The sequence below is a fragment of the Vanellus vanellus genome, assembly GCF_965231255.1.
Source record: "Vanellus vanellus genome assembly, chromosome: 8".
NCBI lineage: Eukaryota > Metazoa > Chordata > Aves > Charadriiformes > Charadriidae > Vanellus > Vanellus vanellus.
This window is the reverse complement of record NC_138913.1, coordinates 24,275,197-24,295,512: the sequence shown is the minus strand read 5'-3', so window position 1 is coordinate 24,295,512 and position 20,316 is coordinate 24,275,197. Positions and strand designations below refer to the sequence as shown.

At 36.7% G+C, this 20,316-nt stretch overlaps 1 protein-coding gene across 1 annotated transcript in view; it reads right to left on the bottom strand.

Moving 5' to 3' along the window:
• Nucleotides 1-491: 491 nt before the first annotated feature.
• The window catches only part of CAB39 (calcium binding protein 39), a 42,993-nt gene continuing 23,168 nt past the window's right edge, over nucleotides 492-20,316 (bottom strand). The window contains exons 3-9 of the mRNA XM_082487099.1: nucleotides 13,498-13,662; nucleotides 9,499-9,617; nucleotides 6,351-6,519; nucleotides 5,540-5,599; nucleotides 4,819-4,884; nucleotides 3,822-3,965; nucleotides 492-2,951 (exon numbers count right to left, since the gene is read on the bottom strand). Coding sequence (XP_082343225.1) covers nucleotides 2,763-2,951; nucleotides 3,822-3,965; nucleotides 4,819-4,884; nucleotides 5,540-5,599; nucleotides 6,351-6,519; nucleotides 9,499-9,617; nucleotides 13,498-13,662 — 912 coding nt within the window. The 3' untranslated portion in view covers nucleotides 492-2,762. The remainder of the gene's footprint in view (nucleotides 2,952-3,821; nucleotides 3,966-4,818; nucleotides 4,885-5,539; nucleotides 5,600-6,350; nucleotides 6,520-9,498; nucleotides 9,618-13,497; nucleotides 13,663-20,316) is intronic.

Below are 20,316 nucleotides of genomic sequence, written 5' to 3'. Positions count from 1 at the left end.
CAAAAATTATCCAGGATCCACTTCCACTAATCCTATCGGGTCCCGTCTCTAGATGTGGCGCAGGAAACAGCATCTCCTCTCTTTGCCCTTGGCCACGCAAAAAAGGAATAGAATCAGGAAATAATGCTACAAACAGGCAAGAGAGGCTACCGACAATTAATTAAAATTGATTGCATCTCTAATACAGCACTTTGTCTTAGTTCCTTAAAAATGTTTTTGCAAGACAGAGTTTTTCATCATTTAAAATTATTATACACTTAAAAGGGAGAAAGTTGAACCCCTCTAAGGCAATAAAGGAGATCAGATACACATCCACAAGACACTCATCCTTTTCAGTAACACAGTAAAGAATACACACTTTTCTTCAAAATTTTATTGCAATTTAAATTATGGGGCCAGCCAGATTTTTTGGATAAGAAACGCATTTTCCTCAGGAGAAATGAAATGCTACCACGGAAGTAGAATTACAATTGTATACATCTCTTATTTAAAAAAAAAAAAAAAAAAAAAGCTTACATTTAAATAACTTTTAGTAATACCCTTAAGCCTTCAAGCAGATAAGAAACCACTTCCAGAACAATAGATTTTTAATACGAAGAGCACGTCAAATGAGCTTTAATTTAAATACAACTTCTTTCCGAAAGCTAACATTCAAATGTTTCCACATATTAAAAAAAAGTCACCATAGCCATTGTTACCAAGGCCTAATATAGAGTAACCTCTATCCCAGTCCAAATGTTTTCACTTCTTTACATATATAAATCTTCAGCACGTCTACGTTTTTCTAAAGAGGAAGCCTTATATGTTATGGTGAGTAACTTGGCGAATAATGTTTTTCCTCCACTCAGTTACGACAACCCAAAATATAATAGACTGTTAGTACTGAACTATAATACCACCTCATGGCCAATTCTGCCTGCCTCTGTAAGCGATATTCGGTAACAGTAAGCTATTTTCTTCCCTGTAGGCAAAATGAATCGGTTTGCAAAGGACACGTTAAGAACCTTTAAAAGACCAATTATAATGTTAAGAGCAATTTTAAACATCTGAGTGAAAACACTCAATTTTCTGGAGCTAACTTCCCTTGTGAAGGCTTTCAAATCAGCTTAAATGTCACGTAGGAGTTTCATCTTGCTGACTGCATAACATTTGAATTCGGAAGAGGACAGGAAACAACAAACATTTTCTATAGAATTCTCAATCAGATTCAGCCATGCAGAATTTGAACTTTCAGACTCCAATCCGTAAGTTTGCTTGGTTGTGATCTTTGCGTTACTATATGATGGATAGATACAGTTTTAATAACATCATTTAGCTATACTTAATAGATTCCTTTTGTATGGTCACAGTAACAAAAACATGGTGCAAAATCAATTGGCTTTTTTTTTTTATAAATACTGATAGTTTGCAGCATTAAAGAACAAAATCAACAAGATTAAATCATTTTGTTACCCTAGGACACCTATGAAATTGTTTCTTGAAGTTGGAGGGAACATAAATCATTCACAACTACCGTACAGAGTTATTTAGTGTAAGAAAGAAATGATGCACTGCAGGCTCCCCAGAAGTAAGAGGAATCGATATTAATTTAGCGTCATCTTTGCCATTTGCAGAGTTGGTGAGCACAATGCTAGTTTAACTGAAGAAAGGCCAATATTATCCAGTACGAATGTAGTATAAAGGGTTCCAGTTCTCTATTTCAGCCTACCCTAGTTGATGGCACCCCATTAGATAAGTGAATACAAAGAATTTGTTTGGGTTTTTTTTTTTCTCCTTTTAATGCTGCAGTACTTAAGATTGTTAAATCAGCATTTCCATGTGATCTGAAGTATTCAATTACATATGAGCATTCATTTTGCAAAACTCAATATTAGGTAATAGTTACAGACTAATACAATAACATTCCTCTGCTGTACAAATTAAATCATATTTTAAAGAAATGAGCAGCCTAGGAGTTATATACAAAAGAAACCAGCAAGCATCGCTGAAATGAAATGCAAAATGTCACTGCTAGGTCTACTGTCTGAAATACCTTTAAAGTAAAATTAACAAAACCCCTTAGAACATATTTCCAAGTTTACAAGTCAATTCTCAGAAAAATAAAATCATGTCAAAAAAAAAGTTCTATAAAGCAGTGAAAGGCATATATACATTTTCCTTATGAACCTTGAGATTTCACTCTTTTAAAAGTTGCTAAGTTTCAATATCAGTTTATTTGCAAGACAACTGTTTATCCCAATAAGCTCACATCTTAGATACATTTCCCCTTTGATTACAAATAAAGCACTGCACATATTTATTTTTTGTAAAATCAAGGCATATAATCTTACACTATGGTGCCAGGTATGCACAGGTCACGTTGTGCTCATATCTCAAACAAGGTAAGTGCAAACATACAGATTTATTCAGATTTGCAAGCATGCAACCTGTTACTTAACTACATTAATACCTTCTCTCCTAAACCACACTAGTATCTATATGTTTGCTTACACGAACCTAGAATCTTTCTTTTCAGGACTCCTAAAACAAGCAGTGTCTTTGAATTCTGAAATGACACAAATATCAAGAAAGTCCACATTGTGCAAGAAAGCAGCAGCTATGTTTTTCAACTTGGACTAAAAAAGAAAAGAGAAAAACAAAAACCGTTCACTGAACAGCAGATTAGCAGTAATGTTCCTCATGAATCGATAAGAGTGCCTGATGCTGAATATCTAACAGCAAATGCTGAATTTGGGTTTAATATTTTAAGGGTTTATTGGAGGTTAAGCTTCTTGCTGTGCTGGTCTCTTCAAATCCCTGATCTGTTTAACTAAATACGTCTTCTCATCATTAAATTGTTCATCCTCGGTCCTGTCATTCTGAAACTTGCTGAGGAACTCAATAAGTTTGGTCTGGTTCTTTAGAAGGATGTCTAATATAGGCTGTGTCTTGTTAGGATTGGCTACAAACACCTGCAAGAAAACAAAAGGCGTTTAGTGTAATAGTAGGAAACAGAAGACTATGCTAAAAAACAAACCTAGCCAACAAAACAGTGATGACAATAACTTAAAATGATGTTTTAATTATTCGGTATTCCAGTATCTCTACAGAAAAAAATAACAGAATGCAAGTTTTAAGATAAAACCCCTCCACTTTTTTTTATCGGAATACAAACTGAACACCAGTGCCGAAGTAAATTTAATATGTGGGAGATGATGAGCCACAACACCCTCTGCAGAAACCTCTGAAGGTACCTCATGGCTAAATTCTGTAGCAAACGCATGGTTTCATATTATAGACAGCATCAGATGGGGATCTTAAAGTTCACTGAAAACTTTAATACCTCAAATTATGTCTCCGAGCTCTTAGCTATTTGCTTGTCTGCTGCAAAGTCAGAAGGCATCTGTTACAACGTGCAAACTACAACTTAGGCTTTGAAATTTAGGTGACGACTAAAATACTGCTAACCTCCATAGATCACACAGCATGACAAAAACACTTTTGAACTCCAAGATGCTTCATGATTTCACGTGAAATCATTCCTCCTTATCTTACTGCACTTTACCTTTCCTAATTCCAAAATTTTCTACGCCAGATTACACCGACAACCACATGAAAGTCCCTAAGTGGTTTCTAAACAATTTTCAAAAGATACAAAGGTAGTTATTTGTAAAGGGCCATAATAAAGACAAACATTAGCGCGCTCTTTATTTAACCACTTAGCAGACATTAAGATAAGCTTCGTTTAGGCTCAGCTAAGTAGTTTACTCAACTACACAACTTCTGGTGGCGTTCTTTTGATGTTTGTTTAATTGTGTTGGTTGTTTTTTTTTTTAACATACCTTAAACACATGAAAGGCCTCAAACTGAATGTTACGACTCTTGTCTCGTAGAAGGTTCATCATTAGTTTGAGATTTTCAGGTTTACTGATGTACTTCGTCATAATTGTGAAGTTGTGTCTGTCCAATAACAATTCACCAAGAAGCTAGAAGTGGAAAACAAGCCCAAAGGAGAAAATGACTGACATTGGACACAAGAACATTTTCATGAGTGCTTTCAAACACACTGAGTAGTTGACACCAGTCTGTAAAGACAGTTAAGACAGAACTCAAATATCCTGAATTTTTAAGTACAAGGTGCAATTTCCTCTTATTTCAGCGATGCAGTTTCTCCTTTTTCTCAACAAGTGAAAAAATCACCTCTTTTCCCCCCCTTGTTATGAACTGGAATTGAAAGAAAAGTCTTTTTAAGTCTTTTTTCCCCCAAGATTTCATTATTTTTTCATTTATACAGAAGCTATACATCACCAATAAGAATGTGGTTTCAAAAAACAAAAAAAACAACGATGACAAAGAAGAGTTAGTACTTCAAATGGGAAATATTTACACTTCTTTTGCTACCTTCTTTGTCCAGAAGGGAGTAATAAGATATTCCTCACAAGTACCACCCTTGCTACAAATTACGTATCATATTTACATTCAAGTAGGTTAGAAATAGTGAACTTAAGATTGGTATTGCTCTAGTCACACCATGTGTATCCTTATTAAATTATTTAACTGTGTCCAGATTTGTTGAAGGAAAAACCCCAACAAAAATAAACATACTTGCATATCGCCATTTCTGCATAGGGAGAGAAATGACTTGGTGTGTGCTGAACACTAAATAAAGGAAGGACCGCATTAAAGAAAAATAGCTGATCTCAAGAATTAAAACATATGAAAAATTAAAATAACATTATCCAAGGCAGCTACTGAAGCCATTTCAACTAAAGTCAACCCACTTTGAAATTAAAGGAATTCTCTAACTTTGCACGTAAGAAGAAAATAAAATTGCCTTACCTTAAGCGACTGTCTCTTTGTCACATAATTTTCTGAATGAAGTAACTTCTCATATTCACTGAAGAACTACACACAGAATAAAGAAAAGGGTTAGGACCTTTCCAAGTGTCGTAACACACTCTTCTTCCAAATTATTATAACCAACTGGAGGTAGTGCAAACCCATAACAAAAATGTAAACAAAATCTGAAATCTCAGTAGGTTCCTGTAAGTCACTCTTGTTTAAACATCGTATATGCTTAAAAAAAAAAAAAAAAAATTTACTTTTTCAGGAGCTTTTAATGTTTAGATTGCAATATGGTGGAAGTAGTTATCTCATTATTTCTTAAACTTTAATATTTCCTGCTCTTGAACACTTGCTAATTCGTTTCAGGAGTCCCCAGCAGGTGGAGGAGGGCTATCTTGTATTCCTTGGTTGTCACGGCTTAATACAGACAAAAGAAAACGACAAGGAAAGGGTTCCCTCTAGTGGAAAAAAATCAGATCTAGTTTTCACAGAACTAGATTTCTGCTGCCTTCTCTTGTTTTTACATCTTTCTACATTCAACAGTAAGGTTTTGATCTTAATTTTACTGCTTGGCAGAAATTACTGTAAGTTCAATTGTTTTAATATCGTATGCAAATTTCCAAAACTAAAGCTAAACAAGGAATGAAAATACCGATTTCTTCAAATAAGATACACAGCACTACAAAACTCTGAATATTAAAACGTATCTGCTCACCCTATCATAATGTTGTTCCAAAAATTCTGCACTTAGCAACTTGTGTCTTGTAAGCAAATCCTGTAAAAGAGCACAAACCCAATATTTTCACTAAAATATTTTAACAGTACACATACATTCTCATTCAACAGTGAGTACACAAGACATCCAATAGAAAATTTTGCTATTTCATTAAGCGAAGAGATTTAGGACACGAATGCAGTTACCCAGACACTGCTAAGGATCTTGACATCACTTAGGAAAGGTCTATTTTGCATTATGTTAATTCACACAGGTAAATAGCCTGTGGAATTATCATTGAAGAACGCCATTTACAGATCAAGGCTACAGTCTGCACAGAGCTATACACAATCAAGGTTAAGACCCACTATTTAATACTGACCAATATTATGCTTAGAGTCCCATAACTCGTTGGTTTAGGACAAAAAATAATTTCCCCAGACAAAGCATCAGCATCAAATAACCTCAGGTTTGTAACAGAATGAAAAGGAGTTTGCTCACTTGAGGAAGTGGAGACACAGATTTAAAAGCCCCTGGCATGGAAGTGCACATATATTCAGCTAATGCATGATAGTTTAAATCGTGCTTTCTGGAATAAAAGTTATCAGGGACATAGAATATACATTTAAAGGAACGTCTTGCATTCTAAGAAATAAGGAAGAACAGTGCCCAGCTTACCCATTTGCATCACACCTATTTTTTTTCTTCCTTCTCCCTAGGCTTGTTTTGCCCAAGAATGTAACACACAACATCTGGCTTCACATAGAGGACAACTACAGAAACAATAATTCAAATGTTGTATGTAAATTACCTTGAATGTGGCAAATGCATCCGAAGCAATGTCAAACGTTGACATTTCCACATATCTGAAGAAATCATAGAATTGTTCTGACCACAAGATTATTTTAGCAAGTGGTTCATGCCTGATGCATTCTCTAAGCATTATTCCACAATTTAGAGCAATTTCTGGAGATTCGTACCTATTAAAAAAAAAAAACAAACACACAACCATATTCTTTATGAATACTTTCACAAGTTAGCATTGCAAGATCACACTGCTAATTACAGTTTTCAGTGCTATCAAGTAAACAAAAATTCAAAAAAATTAGAGGTACTTATTTCTGCATTAAACTCTACTTTTAAAAACTCGTAGGAAATATTACTGAAATCATTGCCAATTAAATGCCAAATTATAGCAAATACAAATGATTTTCACAAACTGAGAAACAAGACTAAATAAGAATATTTTCTTTATACTCAAAATCAGTTTTCTTTTTTCATATTGGTGGGATTGCAGACATCTGGAAAAGCAGTAAGTGATTTCGTCTTGAAAGCGGTTTGCTTAAACATGACCGTAATTTACATAAAACTATCCATAATATGAGCATGAAGGGTTAATAATACTAGACATAAACTCATGTCTTCTCTTTCACTAAATCCTTTTTCAGCATCACTGGCTACTCTGCACATCACAGGCTTCAAGCCTGAAACACCGGCAACAGTGTCCTCTGACTGTAAGGACAATATTGAACACCTTCTCTGTGCCTGAGTCTGTAGTGCCTCTAGCAAAGCATCCACACCTTCTTACAAGAAACCTCTGGAACACGTCCATCACCGATTTGATAGAAGTGATGAAGCCATCCCTGATGGCTTCACTTAGAAATTGTTGCTACACTTCCTTGGCAGGCTTTCTTGCTCAGATACTGCAGGGCTCTCAGCTGATTTTAGCATATGCCAACAGCAGCTGTCAAAATCTCACAACAGTGCGTTTAAGACATATTTGATAGAAATACACTTTTGTACTTGCTACTAGCTCCTTGTTTTCCCAAGCAAGCTAACAGTAGAACCCTGGAAGAAGATGGGACTGCCTTTCCAAATCAAGAACTCATCTCAGCATGTTGCGATGTAAGCTATCCCAGCCTACAGAAAAGTTACGTCTGTTGTTCCTACCTGGTTCTGGAGCAGTCAAAGCATCTTATACACTTTCCTGCCTCCCACCTGAAGAATCTTTTGTCCTATACCATTGGAAGCTAGTTCAAATTCACCAGAATAATTCAGGAGCAAAGTATCATTGTGCATACTAAGCACTAACTGTATTATTATACAAAAACATTTTCTTACGAGTTAATTTTCATGTTAAATCCTGCAATGCTTTTCCATTTAACCTGTCATGGAGATCTGAAAGCTGCTGAACTTTTTGCAACCCAACTTATAGTTCAAATTTACATAAACTTGCCTCAGTTGGATACCAGACCTAACATTTAAGTCATTAAAGCTAACTAAATGCCCATTTCAAACATTGTGACTTATGAATATGTGTTTCAACAATCCCTGTCAGAATAATGCTCTCTGAAGAGTGACAACACAGATTAAAAATTAGGACGGATGTGTTACAGCCCTCATTCAGTCACACATCAATGAGAGCACGCCGAGAATGTCGTTTCATCTCTCTGCACCTCAAATGTCTTTGCCGCCTTTTGTAAATTATTTTGAAGAACTACTGAATCAGTATTTTCGTTTGTGTTATGCCACAACTAATAATCCTTTTGTCCCTCTAACATTTAAATCTTGCTTCCCCCCAAAATCAGGGCTGTAAAGCAGGGGGAAAAAAAAAAAAAAACAAACATAAAAAACCCACACAACAAAGCACTTCTGGCAGACAAGCGTGCATCTTACACTCGTACGAATAGAAGCTAACGTTCCATACTGCTTCTGGTGCTAAACCTTTGGAGTCAGCACGAAACTAAAAGATGTAAAATTCTGCTTTCTCCACAGAGGAAGTTTCTTGTATGATTCTTTTTTCCAGTGGCTTACACAAATGGCCACGATCAGGTAAACGTAGAGATGTTACAATAAAATAGCCTAATGCGCCATGTATGTGGCAGGTTAATTAGCATCTCTAATTGCTACTATGAACTAGGCGGAAGGAAAAGGAAGGACACAATAAAGCTTCCTGTTTAAACATTAAAAACATACTTGATTATTCCCACATCTCAGTGCTACCAACATAACGCAGGCAAGTAGGTCACTGAGAAGCATGGCCTTTTCATACGTCCTCTAGCTATCCCAGTAGGTGGAATAAAGTCATCAACTGCAGTAAGCCTGCCCAGCAGATTTAACACAAATTGTAAAACTAGTACTTGAAATAGCTGCATTTTTAAATGGTTTATTAGTATTTGATAAACTTTGCTATCCCAAAATAACACATTGGGATTGCAATTTTCAGAACCTTCTTAATTAATGTTATTAGAAATGTGAGTAATTCCTTTTAAATGGGGAGAGCACATTCTCTTTTTTTTTTTTAAATCTTATTTTAACATGAAAATGTTAATAACACCTTTCTGCTTCCATGTTTGAGATCCGCAGCTCTACATGTGCAACCACATATTCAGTATGGCGTGATTCTCCACCATCCAGCACACCAGACAATACAAGAACAGAGGAAGAAACAGCCGTCCGGCACGCACCATATGCCCCAAATCATTCTTTGTTTGGTCAAGTTTGAGTTGGTGCATTTGTGTCACTACAGGAATATAAATCACTATGAATAAAAAGTCTAAGACCAAACTAAGACCAGGGGATAGGACAGAAAAATGGAAATGACAATGGTTAAAGGAAAAAAAAACAGCCTTTAATTCTTAATGAACCAGTAAGTTCACAAGGAAATAGCTTATATAGGATCAAATAGTATACTGAAAGAAAAATGTCTGCACTACCTCAGTAATAATATTTTAGGTTACTAACAGGTCTCAATTTTCAGTCATATTTCATGGAAAAGTATACGTTTGGTGATTTATTACTCAAGTTTTCCTTTACTTAGAGGAATTACAAGCCCCAAGAGAAAAAAGAAAAGCATTCCGCAAAGGAATAAAACCCATTTCAGAACTCACTGCTTCTCCACAAATTTAAAAACTTCTTACTTCATGTAAAAGCTTATTTATGCTTCGCAGTGTACATACCCTTTTAATAGCATGAACAATATATTCTGTTGAGTGCAGATGTATTCCACTGTGGGAGTTCTTGTACCAATTTGCCTTCTGAGGATGTTGTTGAAAATTTGCGCAACATCTTTTTTGCCCTGTCGAAAACATTAGCAGTTAAACACATAACATTCAAGTCCACTAGGCAAGCGACAATTAAACATTATCATCATCTCACGCGTTTATACCGTGTGAGTTCTGCAGTTCAGTCAGCTTCTGTACTCTGATCTTAAACAGATCAAATATTCTGTTTCTTTATACGTGTTTCAAATATGCTAAAGCACTCAAAACATTACATCATGTCGCAGCCAGATCACGGGTAATTTACACGAAGAAGCAAAGCCAGTTGATGTTTCATCAGATACTTCTATGTAGCATCAATCTGCCGGGCTTGTTTTACACTTGTGTTTGCTAATAACATACCAGTTTTTAACTGTGCTCTTGCCTGAAAGTGTGTTTCTTCAATATTCCATTCTCCTCTCCCCTGGCCAAGGAACACGTAATGCCACCATTAAGAGTGCACAGAGCATTTCTGACTGCAGTGTTAACATCCAACTTAAAACTATAACTTACAGAAGTTAAATAAGTAAATAAAAACTACAAAGAGAAATCATCCACCGACCTAAAATGCAAGTCTCACATTTTTCAATGGACAAAAGAAGTATAAATAAGACCAGGATGCTGGAATTCAGCACAGATTATACACAAGAAAATGCACAAGGATAGCACCAGACACTATAAATGGAGCTGGGAATGCGCTCTCTGTTGAATATATATACATCTTCTATTCATTTCTTCTGTCAGACCATAGCTAAAGACGACAAATTGGTACAGACATCTAACAAAAAGCTGATTATAAATATAAGCACTTTTCACTGTCACTCACATGCACCACTTAAAACCCAGATTTCTGCAATTAACTTTCCACTTTGGATTGCCATAAAGACAACTTCAGGCCCATGTGTTATCAGATCTCATCCAGAAAAAGCCTAGGCAAACTTGTACTAAGCCTGGACTTGCAAATAAAGCCCTGTTAAGCAACTCCACCTGAAGGTTCCCTGAACGTTATACACAAAAAAACACACGTAGACAATGTTTCTTGACAATCTCTAGTTGTACGACAAATGCCCTGAGTAACATCAGCAAGCTTTTGAGTAAAACGCAAGGCATATTTAATTAGGAAGAATTTGAAAAACAGCAGCAATTATTCAAAATTATTTCTGTTTTCTAATCAACATCAAGAAGACTGCATAAGAAAAAAAATCGAATGTTTATAAAAATGTAGGAGGACTGTAGTTTTACAAATGGCATGTTTGTGAATTAGCATGGACAGTTTTGTTAGAGTGTTGTTTTCAGGATATAAGAGTTTGTTTGTAAACGCTTGTTTTCTCAATTACAATTCCACTGAAAGCCAGCCCAAAGCAACACCAGAACCCTTTGTTCTGAAATGAGTAGAGCAGTGTTTCCAGAAATTGCTTTACTCAAACTCCACATAATATAGTCATCAACTCTCATTCACTAACATTGCCAATTTTGCGCTGGATCTCACAATTTGCTTTGGATTCACCAGCAAGAACAGCATTTCCTTATTATGCACATGATTGAACTGATAGTGGTACACAGTAATACCAAAGCCAGTTATTGTTAGAAGGATGTATTACTAAGTGATCTCATGGCCTAACAAGGGCAAACAGACACTGAACCCTGTGCCAACAGTCACGACCGCGAGAGGTGAGAGGGAGACTGTGCTAGTATTGTCTTCCGAGCAGAAGGATTCAGGCTCCTTTATGCAAAAGGCGGTTTGGGGGTTTTTTTGGAGGGGATTTTTTTCTTCATTTGAAAAAAAAAAAAAAAGAACAAAAAAATCCAAAACAGTTCCACAAGGGATACCACAAGGGATACCATCTCTCCTACAGACACGCCAGCACAAATCCGCAGGGAGGTAACTGGTAAGTTTATAAGTAGATGGTTGTGTTGACTGCACTACTTGGAAAGAAAGGTTCCGGATACGGGTATAATTCTAAACAGGTCTTTACATACAGCAAGCTCTGGACAGTCAGGCAGTTTCTTAATTAAAACATTACATTTGTTACTTTTCTGGGTTTTTTTTTACCATACTATTCACATGCAAATACATTTGAGAAAGTTCAAGAGTCAGAGTGAACGTTCCCTGTCTATTCCTGTTCTACAAGGAAACCCTCCTCAGGAACGAGAGCGAAGTTGTTGATAAAAAGATGACATTTGCTTCATCCTTGAATGACCTCAAGCTGTGGTGGGGCACCAGAAGGAATAAATGTTAGACCCACTCTTCAAGTTTAAGAACCAACAGGAAATCAAGTTCGTATCCCCATGGGTAATGGAGAAATCCTTTCCAACGCAGTAACTCCCAACCATAGGGATTTGGGATATCAAAGCCAACATGTGATTGACTTCGTAATTAGTGGGAAGCTAGTGTAGGTTCGGAGCACAGGTGTGTTGACATGAATTCTAGGTAACAACAATAGCTGGACAGTCTGCCAGATTGCATCCTTAAAAAGCAGACGTGGTCCAGCCTAGAAAGCCGCGTGAATGACTTGTTCTGTCTCAAGGGGGAACCGTCATATCCTCGTGTAACAAAGCAGCAGAAAGCCCACAAGCAGGAAACTACTTGCAATCTTTTCAAGTCCCCTCAGAATAAAATGAATAGTTCTCCTTAATGAGAGCAAGCCTGTACGAATTGTTATAATTCTTCATTACCAGGAGATAATGAAAGTTTCCTTCGCTAATAACGGGGCTGAGTAAACACCAAGCTGATAAGAATCTAGAGGTCAGCAGAATCCAGATGACGTTTTGTGATTTCCTTTCTTCAGCAATTAAAGGCCATCACATTTCAGCATTCCCTCTCAGCTTTCCCAGGTCTCCTTGCTTATTTAACAACCTGAATGTTTTATGTTTGGTATAAACAGTTGTGCGGGTAAGGAAAAAATACCACCGTATTACAATTGAACACAAATCTGAGGGACTTACGGGTGGGGTGGAGGGAAGAGAAGAAAGAACCGGGAAGAAAGCCATTGTTTTTGGAATGTCATGCTACAATAAGACTTTAAACTGTTGTGTTTCCATTGTGAACAACTTGTTTATGAACAATACCATTTTTAAGCAACCTTAAGTGGGATGGTCTTTATGCTCAAGGCTGTGGAGTGAGATACATGGCTTTTGGCTCCTTTCCTAGACAACCACACACTTCTTGTGGGACCTCAGGAAAAATAGGAAAATCCCACTGTACTGCAATTTCTTTTAACTGAATAGGGTGACTCTTTGCTATGGCACTTCAAAGCTAAATTATTCCATGTGATGTGGCGACAAATGCCAGGTAGAGCTTTGTATAGAGATATGTTTGAATACAAATAAGTATTGCTATTTTGAAGTAATCAATAAAAACTTGGGTTTGCTGTTTTTTTAATAAACAGAAAAAAGATGAGGAAAACAGCAAAAAGGTTGCATCACTTGTTTCTAACGAGAGAGAGAAATACTGGTTTGTTATTAAAACTAACAGCTTTGCCTTAAATATTTAAAATTCTTCATAAATGTTACAATAATTCTCTTTTCGAGTAATTTAATTTAACGAGATGCGAATATAGACATGCCTTGTAGCTTGTGTTCACTATGGTGTTACTACTAAGATATCAACCCTCCTATGCACATAATAATTAAGAATTATTCCATAATTTTAACATAACTGTATCGTCAGGATTAGAGGGTTATCTACTTCAATTTTGTGTGGTTTCTGTGCCTAAATTCACAGATTTCATATTCTGTATTTGCTTCATTTTCTAGGTAGTTTGGAACAATGAGTTCTCTTTCTAATGGTTTTGTCCCAGCCAGAAAAAAAAAAAAAAAGGCTAAAGATCAAAAGATGTCTTAACCAATTAAAGTGGCAATTCAAATGTGTTTATTTTAACACATACAATATGAGAAATGTCAAACTTCTTTTCTTACCTCAAAATCAATGAGCTGCAAGTCGGCTACTAGGGTACTAAGAAGACCACTGTTGTACAGCTCTTGAGCAAGCTGTGCCACAGCTTCTGTCTGCGGTTCTTTTTCATTTGTGCCATACAAGATTTCTTTCATAGCAACAAGGTTTTTTGAGACCTCCTCAGTGGCCTAAAGAAAATGGGAAAAAAACCACAGTTAGAGCACAAAGTAACTTGTCTTTGTAACTGTGCACTCTATTATTCTTATAATCTGCAAGGTTCCATTAAGGGAAAAAAATAATCAGGAAATGACAACCTTTTAAAAAAAGACAATAGATAATCTTTCTGCAAATAAGATTGTTACGTGTTATTTAGAAAAAAAAAAAAAAAAAAAGGCAGAGGCAAGACACACGCAATTTGACAAGTTACCAAAAGCAAAAATCTCTTCCTTTTTACTGCCTTTAAACTTCCCATTCAAAAACCCCCTGAATAATAGCAGTGGGATGAAAAGAACCCAACAAAATTTCTGTTCTGTAAAACAGAGGTACCCAGGATCATCCTGGAAAACATGACGTGGAGACCCACGCCTGTCCTAGTGAACTGCTCCGAGAGACCAAACGTACCCCCCTCCTACACATTTTGCACTCATCAGGTTTTGTTTAATACTAGGCTCCCACTCCAGTCAGTGGGGATGAAATTTTTCCTTTCCAACTAACAAAACCTCAAAGAGAAGCTCCTTTAATTTTCAGGTTATTTCAGTATACAAGAACAAACTGGCAAGTAGACCCAGAAAGAGGTGCACTCAAAGAACACAGTGATACAGGAGGCAACTGAAAGTCTAAGATGCTTCCCATTTGAAGTCCATCGCACAGAAGACAGACAGGTCTGACATCTCACTGAGGGAAGCTAGAAGGGCTGGAGCAGCATTTAGATTTAGCAGTGGAAGCAGAGTTATCTCGCGAGTAAAACTAAAAAAAAAAAAAAAACAAGAACACTTTCTGAAGACCTGCTTCTGAATTGTAAAATGCAGTTACCTTGGAGAAAAAAGAACAGCTCCTTTCAATATATAAATTTACATAGCTTGGTGGCAAAACATTAAGAATAATCATCATAAATAGCTGGTTTAATTATATTGTATTAGTTCTTAACGTGCCTGAAAATGTATGAATGGTTTGTAAGTGCACTAAGTTTTAGTAATTAGATGAACCTGCCAACAAGGTATGCATACGCTTTAATGTAAAGTATTTATGAGTGGTAGCACATGGAAAATTAATGAAGTGAAAAAATGATCATTTTCTGGATATTGCCTGTCTTACAAGGGGTATGTAAAAAGACTTGTTGTTTGTGCATTATATCTAGAGAGGCTTAAGATCAGCATGACCCATGCACTATTCAAGCCAAAGCCATTCCAGCTTTGCTAGGTATGCAAGTAAGGATTCCATGACCTTTAAGGAGGCTCTATATCATTTTTAGCTCCTCCACAACTTTCCACTCCCTGCTGCCTCCCTTTTCTTGCTAATCGCAGTTTCTAGTCCCAGTTGTCTCCTCCTTAATCGAAATTCCAAAGGATTTTCTGTGCACTGTTAGTAAGACAGCAAGAAGCAGGTGCTCGATATGACCGCTTAGATTCATGACAGCTCCTGAAGGCGTAAAATGAGAAAGCCAGGTCACCACATCGTAATAGCATTATGCCACAGAACTGTTCTATTTATTTAAAATTCAGAAGAAGTATCTCTTTACTAGGAAAAGAACAGGAACATCCGTCAAATGTGGAGATATGAAGAGATGCCTTTGATGCATGGCTACCATGAAAAGAGGAAGCAGCAATAAAAAACTCTATTGCAGTTTGTCACTGCACACTAATTTAGAAAGCAAGATGAAAGAGGAAGAAAGGCAGAGGTTCAAGGAACTACCTATTTTAAGTAGAACAGTGGCAATACTGAGACTGTGCCTGCAATTAATAATTTTTCATATCAAAACCCCAGAAAACAGAACAACCCCCCCAAAACTTTAATAATCACACTTGAAGGCTCTCCCTCACCACAACCTGAAGACAGATCCTAGTCATGGAAATGGTTACAAACAAGACAGAAAAAGAATACAGTGTTTCCAAACACTTAGTGCAAAAAAACCCTTCTGGCCTAACATGAACATATAACTCAGTAGCCTGAAGACGAGACACCAGGACTTAGACTTTATTTCTCACGCTCTTCAGAACTGTCAGGACCATCTGAATGTGCTTCACTTCAACTTGGAATGACATACAGCTTTAGTGGGGAGTAATGTTTAGAGACACAGAAACACAGAACAGCTTAGGTTGGAAGGTACCTCAGCAGGTCACTAGGGTCCAACCACCTGCTCAAGGGATGGCCAACCTCAGAAGTCCTACCAGGTCAATCAGGCTCATGGGCAGCCATGCTCTGAACAGCTCCATGGATGGACACTCCACAACCTCTCTAGGCAACTTGTACCAATGTCTGACCACCTTCATCATGAAAAAAGACTTGCCTGTATCGCGTCAACTTAGACCAAACTATCACTTCTGGATACATACTACAAATACAGAAATATGAGGTTTTCTAAAAGCATGATATCAATAACCAAGGTCTTTTCATGCACTACACTTCCATAAAATACGTCCGTTCTACATTCCCTCCTCTTCTACTCTAAAGCTCAACATCAAAAGGACTAGAAATAAACTCCTACAAACTTGTTCTAGAGTCTCCCTCCTCTTTTATACTCCATGAAATCTCAAACGTATTCCAAATACATGATGTGCAGAGCTTATTTTGCCATTTCAGATACAAAAGGGAATTTAGACAGCCACACCGAAAAATAGAATGCTACATTAAATATCAATGTTAAAAGCTAAGTGAAAAACTAGTAAAAAAAATTCAGAAAGACAAGAGAAGACTAGCAACATTACTTGCAATATTTCCTAAGATACTGAGACCTAAATAATTGCCTAATGTGCTGCTTTCTTTTAACAGGAAAAAAAATCTCTAGAGAAAAATTAAAATGCACAATGAAGTTTATCCAAACCCCACGATCAAAAGTGGAATTAACAATCAAACATCATATATACATATAAAAATAAAAAATATATATTCTGATATAATATAAGCAGGGTATATTTTATGTATACAGAATAAATATACACATAATATATACTTATTCCATCTGCTAGTCTATAAATAAATGTTTCTATATTAAAATATATTCTATATATTTACATATATTAAAATCATATATATATATCCTCAGTACTGAGAAGGCACAACCGTAGAGCAACCAGAGTTTTAGAGAAAATTTCTGACAAGTCACATTTGAAATTCAATGGTGCCAGACAATCAATACCATTTAAGGATAAGACAAACTATAAAAGTAAAATGTAAAGTAAGGAAAATAAAGTAAGTACTTATTTCTCTATTTGTAACAAAGACAGGAAGATATTATTTAAAAATAAAAACAGACACCACGAAGTCACATGTACGACTGTCACACCAGAATCAGCTGCATGTCTTTATAGCTATGAACCATTATGGTTTATTCCAGTCTCTAGGGTATTTCACTGGTATTTCCAAAATTTACCATTTCTTTAAATACTCAGCAGTGCAAATACCAAAGATGAGCTCAGCGGGCTCTGGGTCTACGGCTAGGGTTTCTATCCACATTGATAATGCAGTTACACAAATTGCACTATTAATTAAAACATCCATCAAAAAGGTAAATTAGCTATCGTTTTGAGCCTGTCGGTGAATATTTTTTCTACGCTAGACTAGTATCTATCATAAGTAACAAACACCATTTTAATAATTCTATTTAAATTGATTGGATTTCAAAACGCTTTCAAAAACATACAATTCTGAAAATATATGATGATCTACATCACTGCCACCAGTTTATTTTAAAGACCAAAAATTATTACATTATTTTTCGGCAGACATCTAGCATGAAGGTATCATTAAAGAGCTATGCTCCATTAGAAGAGAAGCATGTCTTCTCACCCATTACTTGCAGAAGCAGCCCCATCTTTACCCTTGGAGTAACAGTCCCATGCAGTAGGCAAGGCAGATTACTTAACCTTTGGCCTTCTTTCAACCACAAATTAATTATACACATGTGCATAATAAATTCAAAATGTTACTGCTTTGTAAATGACAGAATTAACTCACTGAATGAAATCTGACCTATGGCAACATGACATAATACTGCATTCGGGTAGCTGAATCAAAACAGCATATTGCATTATCCCATACATACAGTGTACCATCTACTGTATAGAACCGGTAACTTAAAGGAGAGAGGCCAACCATGCCTGCAATAGTCAACCCGCATGGGTTAACAACATGGCTGAAACAATTATCCGAAAGCCAAAACCAGAGCTGGTATGAGCAGGTTAACCCCAAGGTCAGAGGGTAGGGAAGAACAAGTTTATTACATGAGTAAATATTTACCTTCACGACAGTAAATGTGTGCCACAAACCAAGTGAACTGGTAGTACAAAAATAAATGCTGATGTCAGCCAAAGGGGAGGAAGAGATGCAAATAAGCGACTAACTAATGGGCTAGATCAAGGGTAGGTCCTGTTTATATGAAAGCAGTTTTCCTTCCCCTTCCCTTTAGCCCCCCCTTTCTGAAAAACACGAGTAATGGAAAGCTAATGGCATATGCGATGAACACATTTTCAGTTATAAAGCACTTATTTCAAGTTTCCCTTCCACAATACTAACAGACAGCAAGCTATCGCCTCTATCCTAAGTACAAGACTGCAGCCAACAAGCAGCCAGAGCTGCGGTACACAAGGCGACACACAGCCCAGCGTTCACAGCCACTTCGGATCTCCGGTCCTAGAGCAGCTACCACAAAATTAAAAGAACATTTCAAAATGACCTGGAGAATTACCTGGTTAATTTTTCTCCAGTATTCACAGAGCTCAAAAAAGGTCGATTAACACGCAACCAGAATTCACTTCGTGAATTTCAGATTTTTATTTCTAAAACAGATTTTCCAGTATTACGGGGCAGAATGTTTGAACATTGATGCATCGTGATGCATTGAACAAGATGCATCGTGATCACTACCATTGTTTTACATCTTTTGCTTTGAAGAATGTCTTCCATTTTGATTATAAAGAATACACAGGAACACACAGTTTCCAAAATTAAAAAAAAATCTTTCTTTCTTAATTTGCCTTTTCTTCCTCTCACAAAACATTAAAGGTTTTAAATTTCAGTCTAAGCACTGAAAAAACTGAGGTATGCTGTTCAACCATAATTAATTATCTAATTTTCTTACAAATCTGTATTTCCAAGTGTGTTAGGAAACTGTCAAAGAGCATCCCTATATAGCAAACTAAATATTTTCATAATAGCATTGTGTTGCTACTGCACGGTAGGAACTACACTGAACTACATAATAAAACCCCTGTGGTACTGCAGTAGAAAAGAACTGGTTTGTCTTTGGAACCTCAGCCAGCTATACTGTATAAAACAAAAGGGCATTTACAACTAATTTCATTTTGTGGAAGAAATATTTAAAAGAACAATTAAATTTTGAAACGTTCAGGTCAACTTCAACACGTGCTAAGATTTTTTTTAGTCTAATATACATACACATTTCAAATTCCGTATGTTCAAGAGTAAAGAAAATATGCAACTATGCGTACTTAAAGAAACAAAGTAGTGTAGGAAAAGTAAGTATTCCCTGCATCCAAAAGGCTATCTGTACCACAAGCAGTAATGAACACTCAATATGTACCACGCTGCTTAGCCTTGAAAGTTCATTGTTGTTATCTGGCAGGCTACAAAAGCACACCCCTGGATGAAACAGCAACAATGAAGCAGAGGCAGAGAGAGAGAATTCTACACAAGTCTAATCACTAATAAAATGGAGTTATAAAAAAAGAAAAACTCTGCCATTCTTCTCCTCTTTTCCTAAAGGATAATAATTTTTGTGCTTTATGTGCAGCAAGTTTTTCTATTTTTGATCCACTACTAGCCACAGAACTCGCCCTTTCATCAGCACAGAATTCCCAGAAGGAGGCTGGAAAGTTACACTGCAGAAAGGATCATAATAATAAAAGGCATAGCCAAAGATAAAAAGATGCCCAAATATTGAGATATGGGCATGTAGAAATCTTTCTTCTTTTTTAATAATGGCTACTGCTCAGACCCTTGCTGTCTTTTTACTCCAAAGTTACTCCAAGCATTTCGATAGACTGGACAGGAAGAGGGCATGAATTCAGGGTGTTTAATCAGAGCTGTACCCTCAAAGATGTGATGACTGGTCCATAAGGTATTGAAGAACTTCTTCGATCAAACCAGCGAAAAATCTGAGAATCTCAGATAAACTGCCACAGCCACCGTCACCTTCATGGAAGTCTTGACTTGCCAATGAAACAACTATTTCCTGAAGAATCTCTGTATGAAGGTGCGGACACTGGTGTTGTGAATGTTCAGACTCGTCAACTGGTCTCCAGTGTGAATAACGAGGACAGAGGCCAGCACTACCATACCAAGCTCGGTCTTACAAATGTCAGTAACCCTCCTCACGTTTAACCTAGTGAGCATGGGTTGCCTTCTTTTCCCCTTAAAGCAGAACGTGTTGCTTTCTATACGACACAGGAGAAACAGCTCTACAGGCTTAGCATAGTATTTCTTGTCAAAGCAGCAGCCTCACATAAACGAGGTCTTTAAAGAAGATGGGATTAAAGGCCAGCAAGAAGCAAATGGTACGTAATAATCTTCAGCTACAGCATCAAGAACACAGGCATGCGATACAGTGCACAGCTATGCACAATGGAATGAAGCTGGTCTGTTCCCCATTAGAGGTCTAAGCAAAA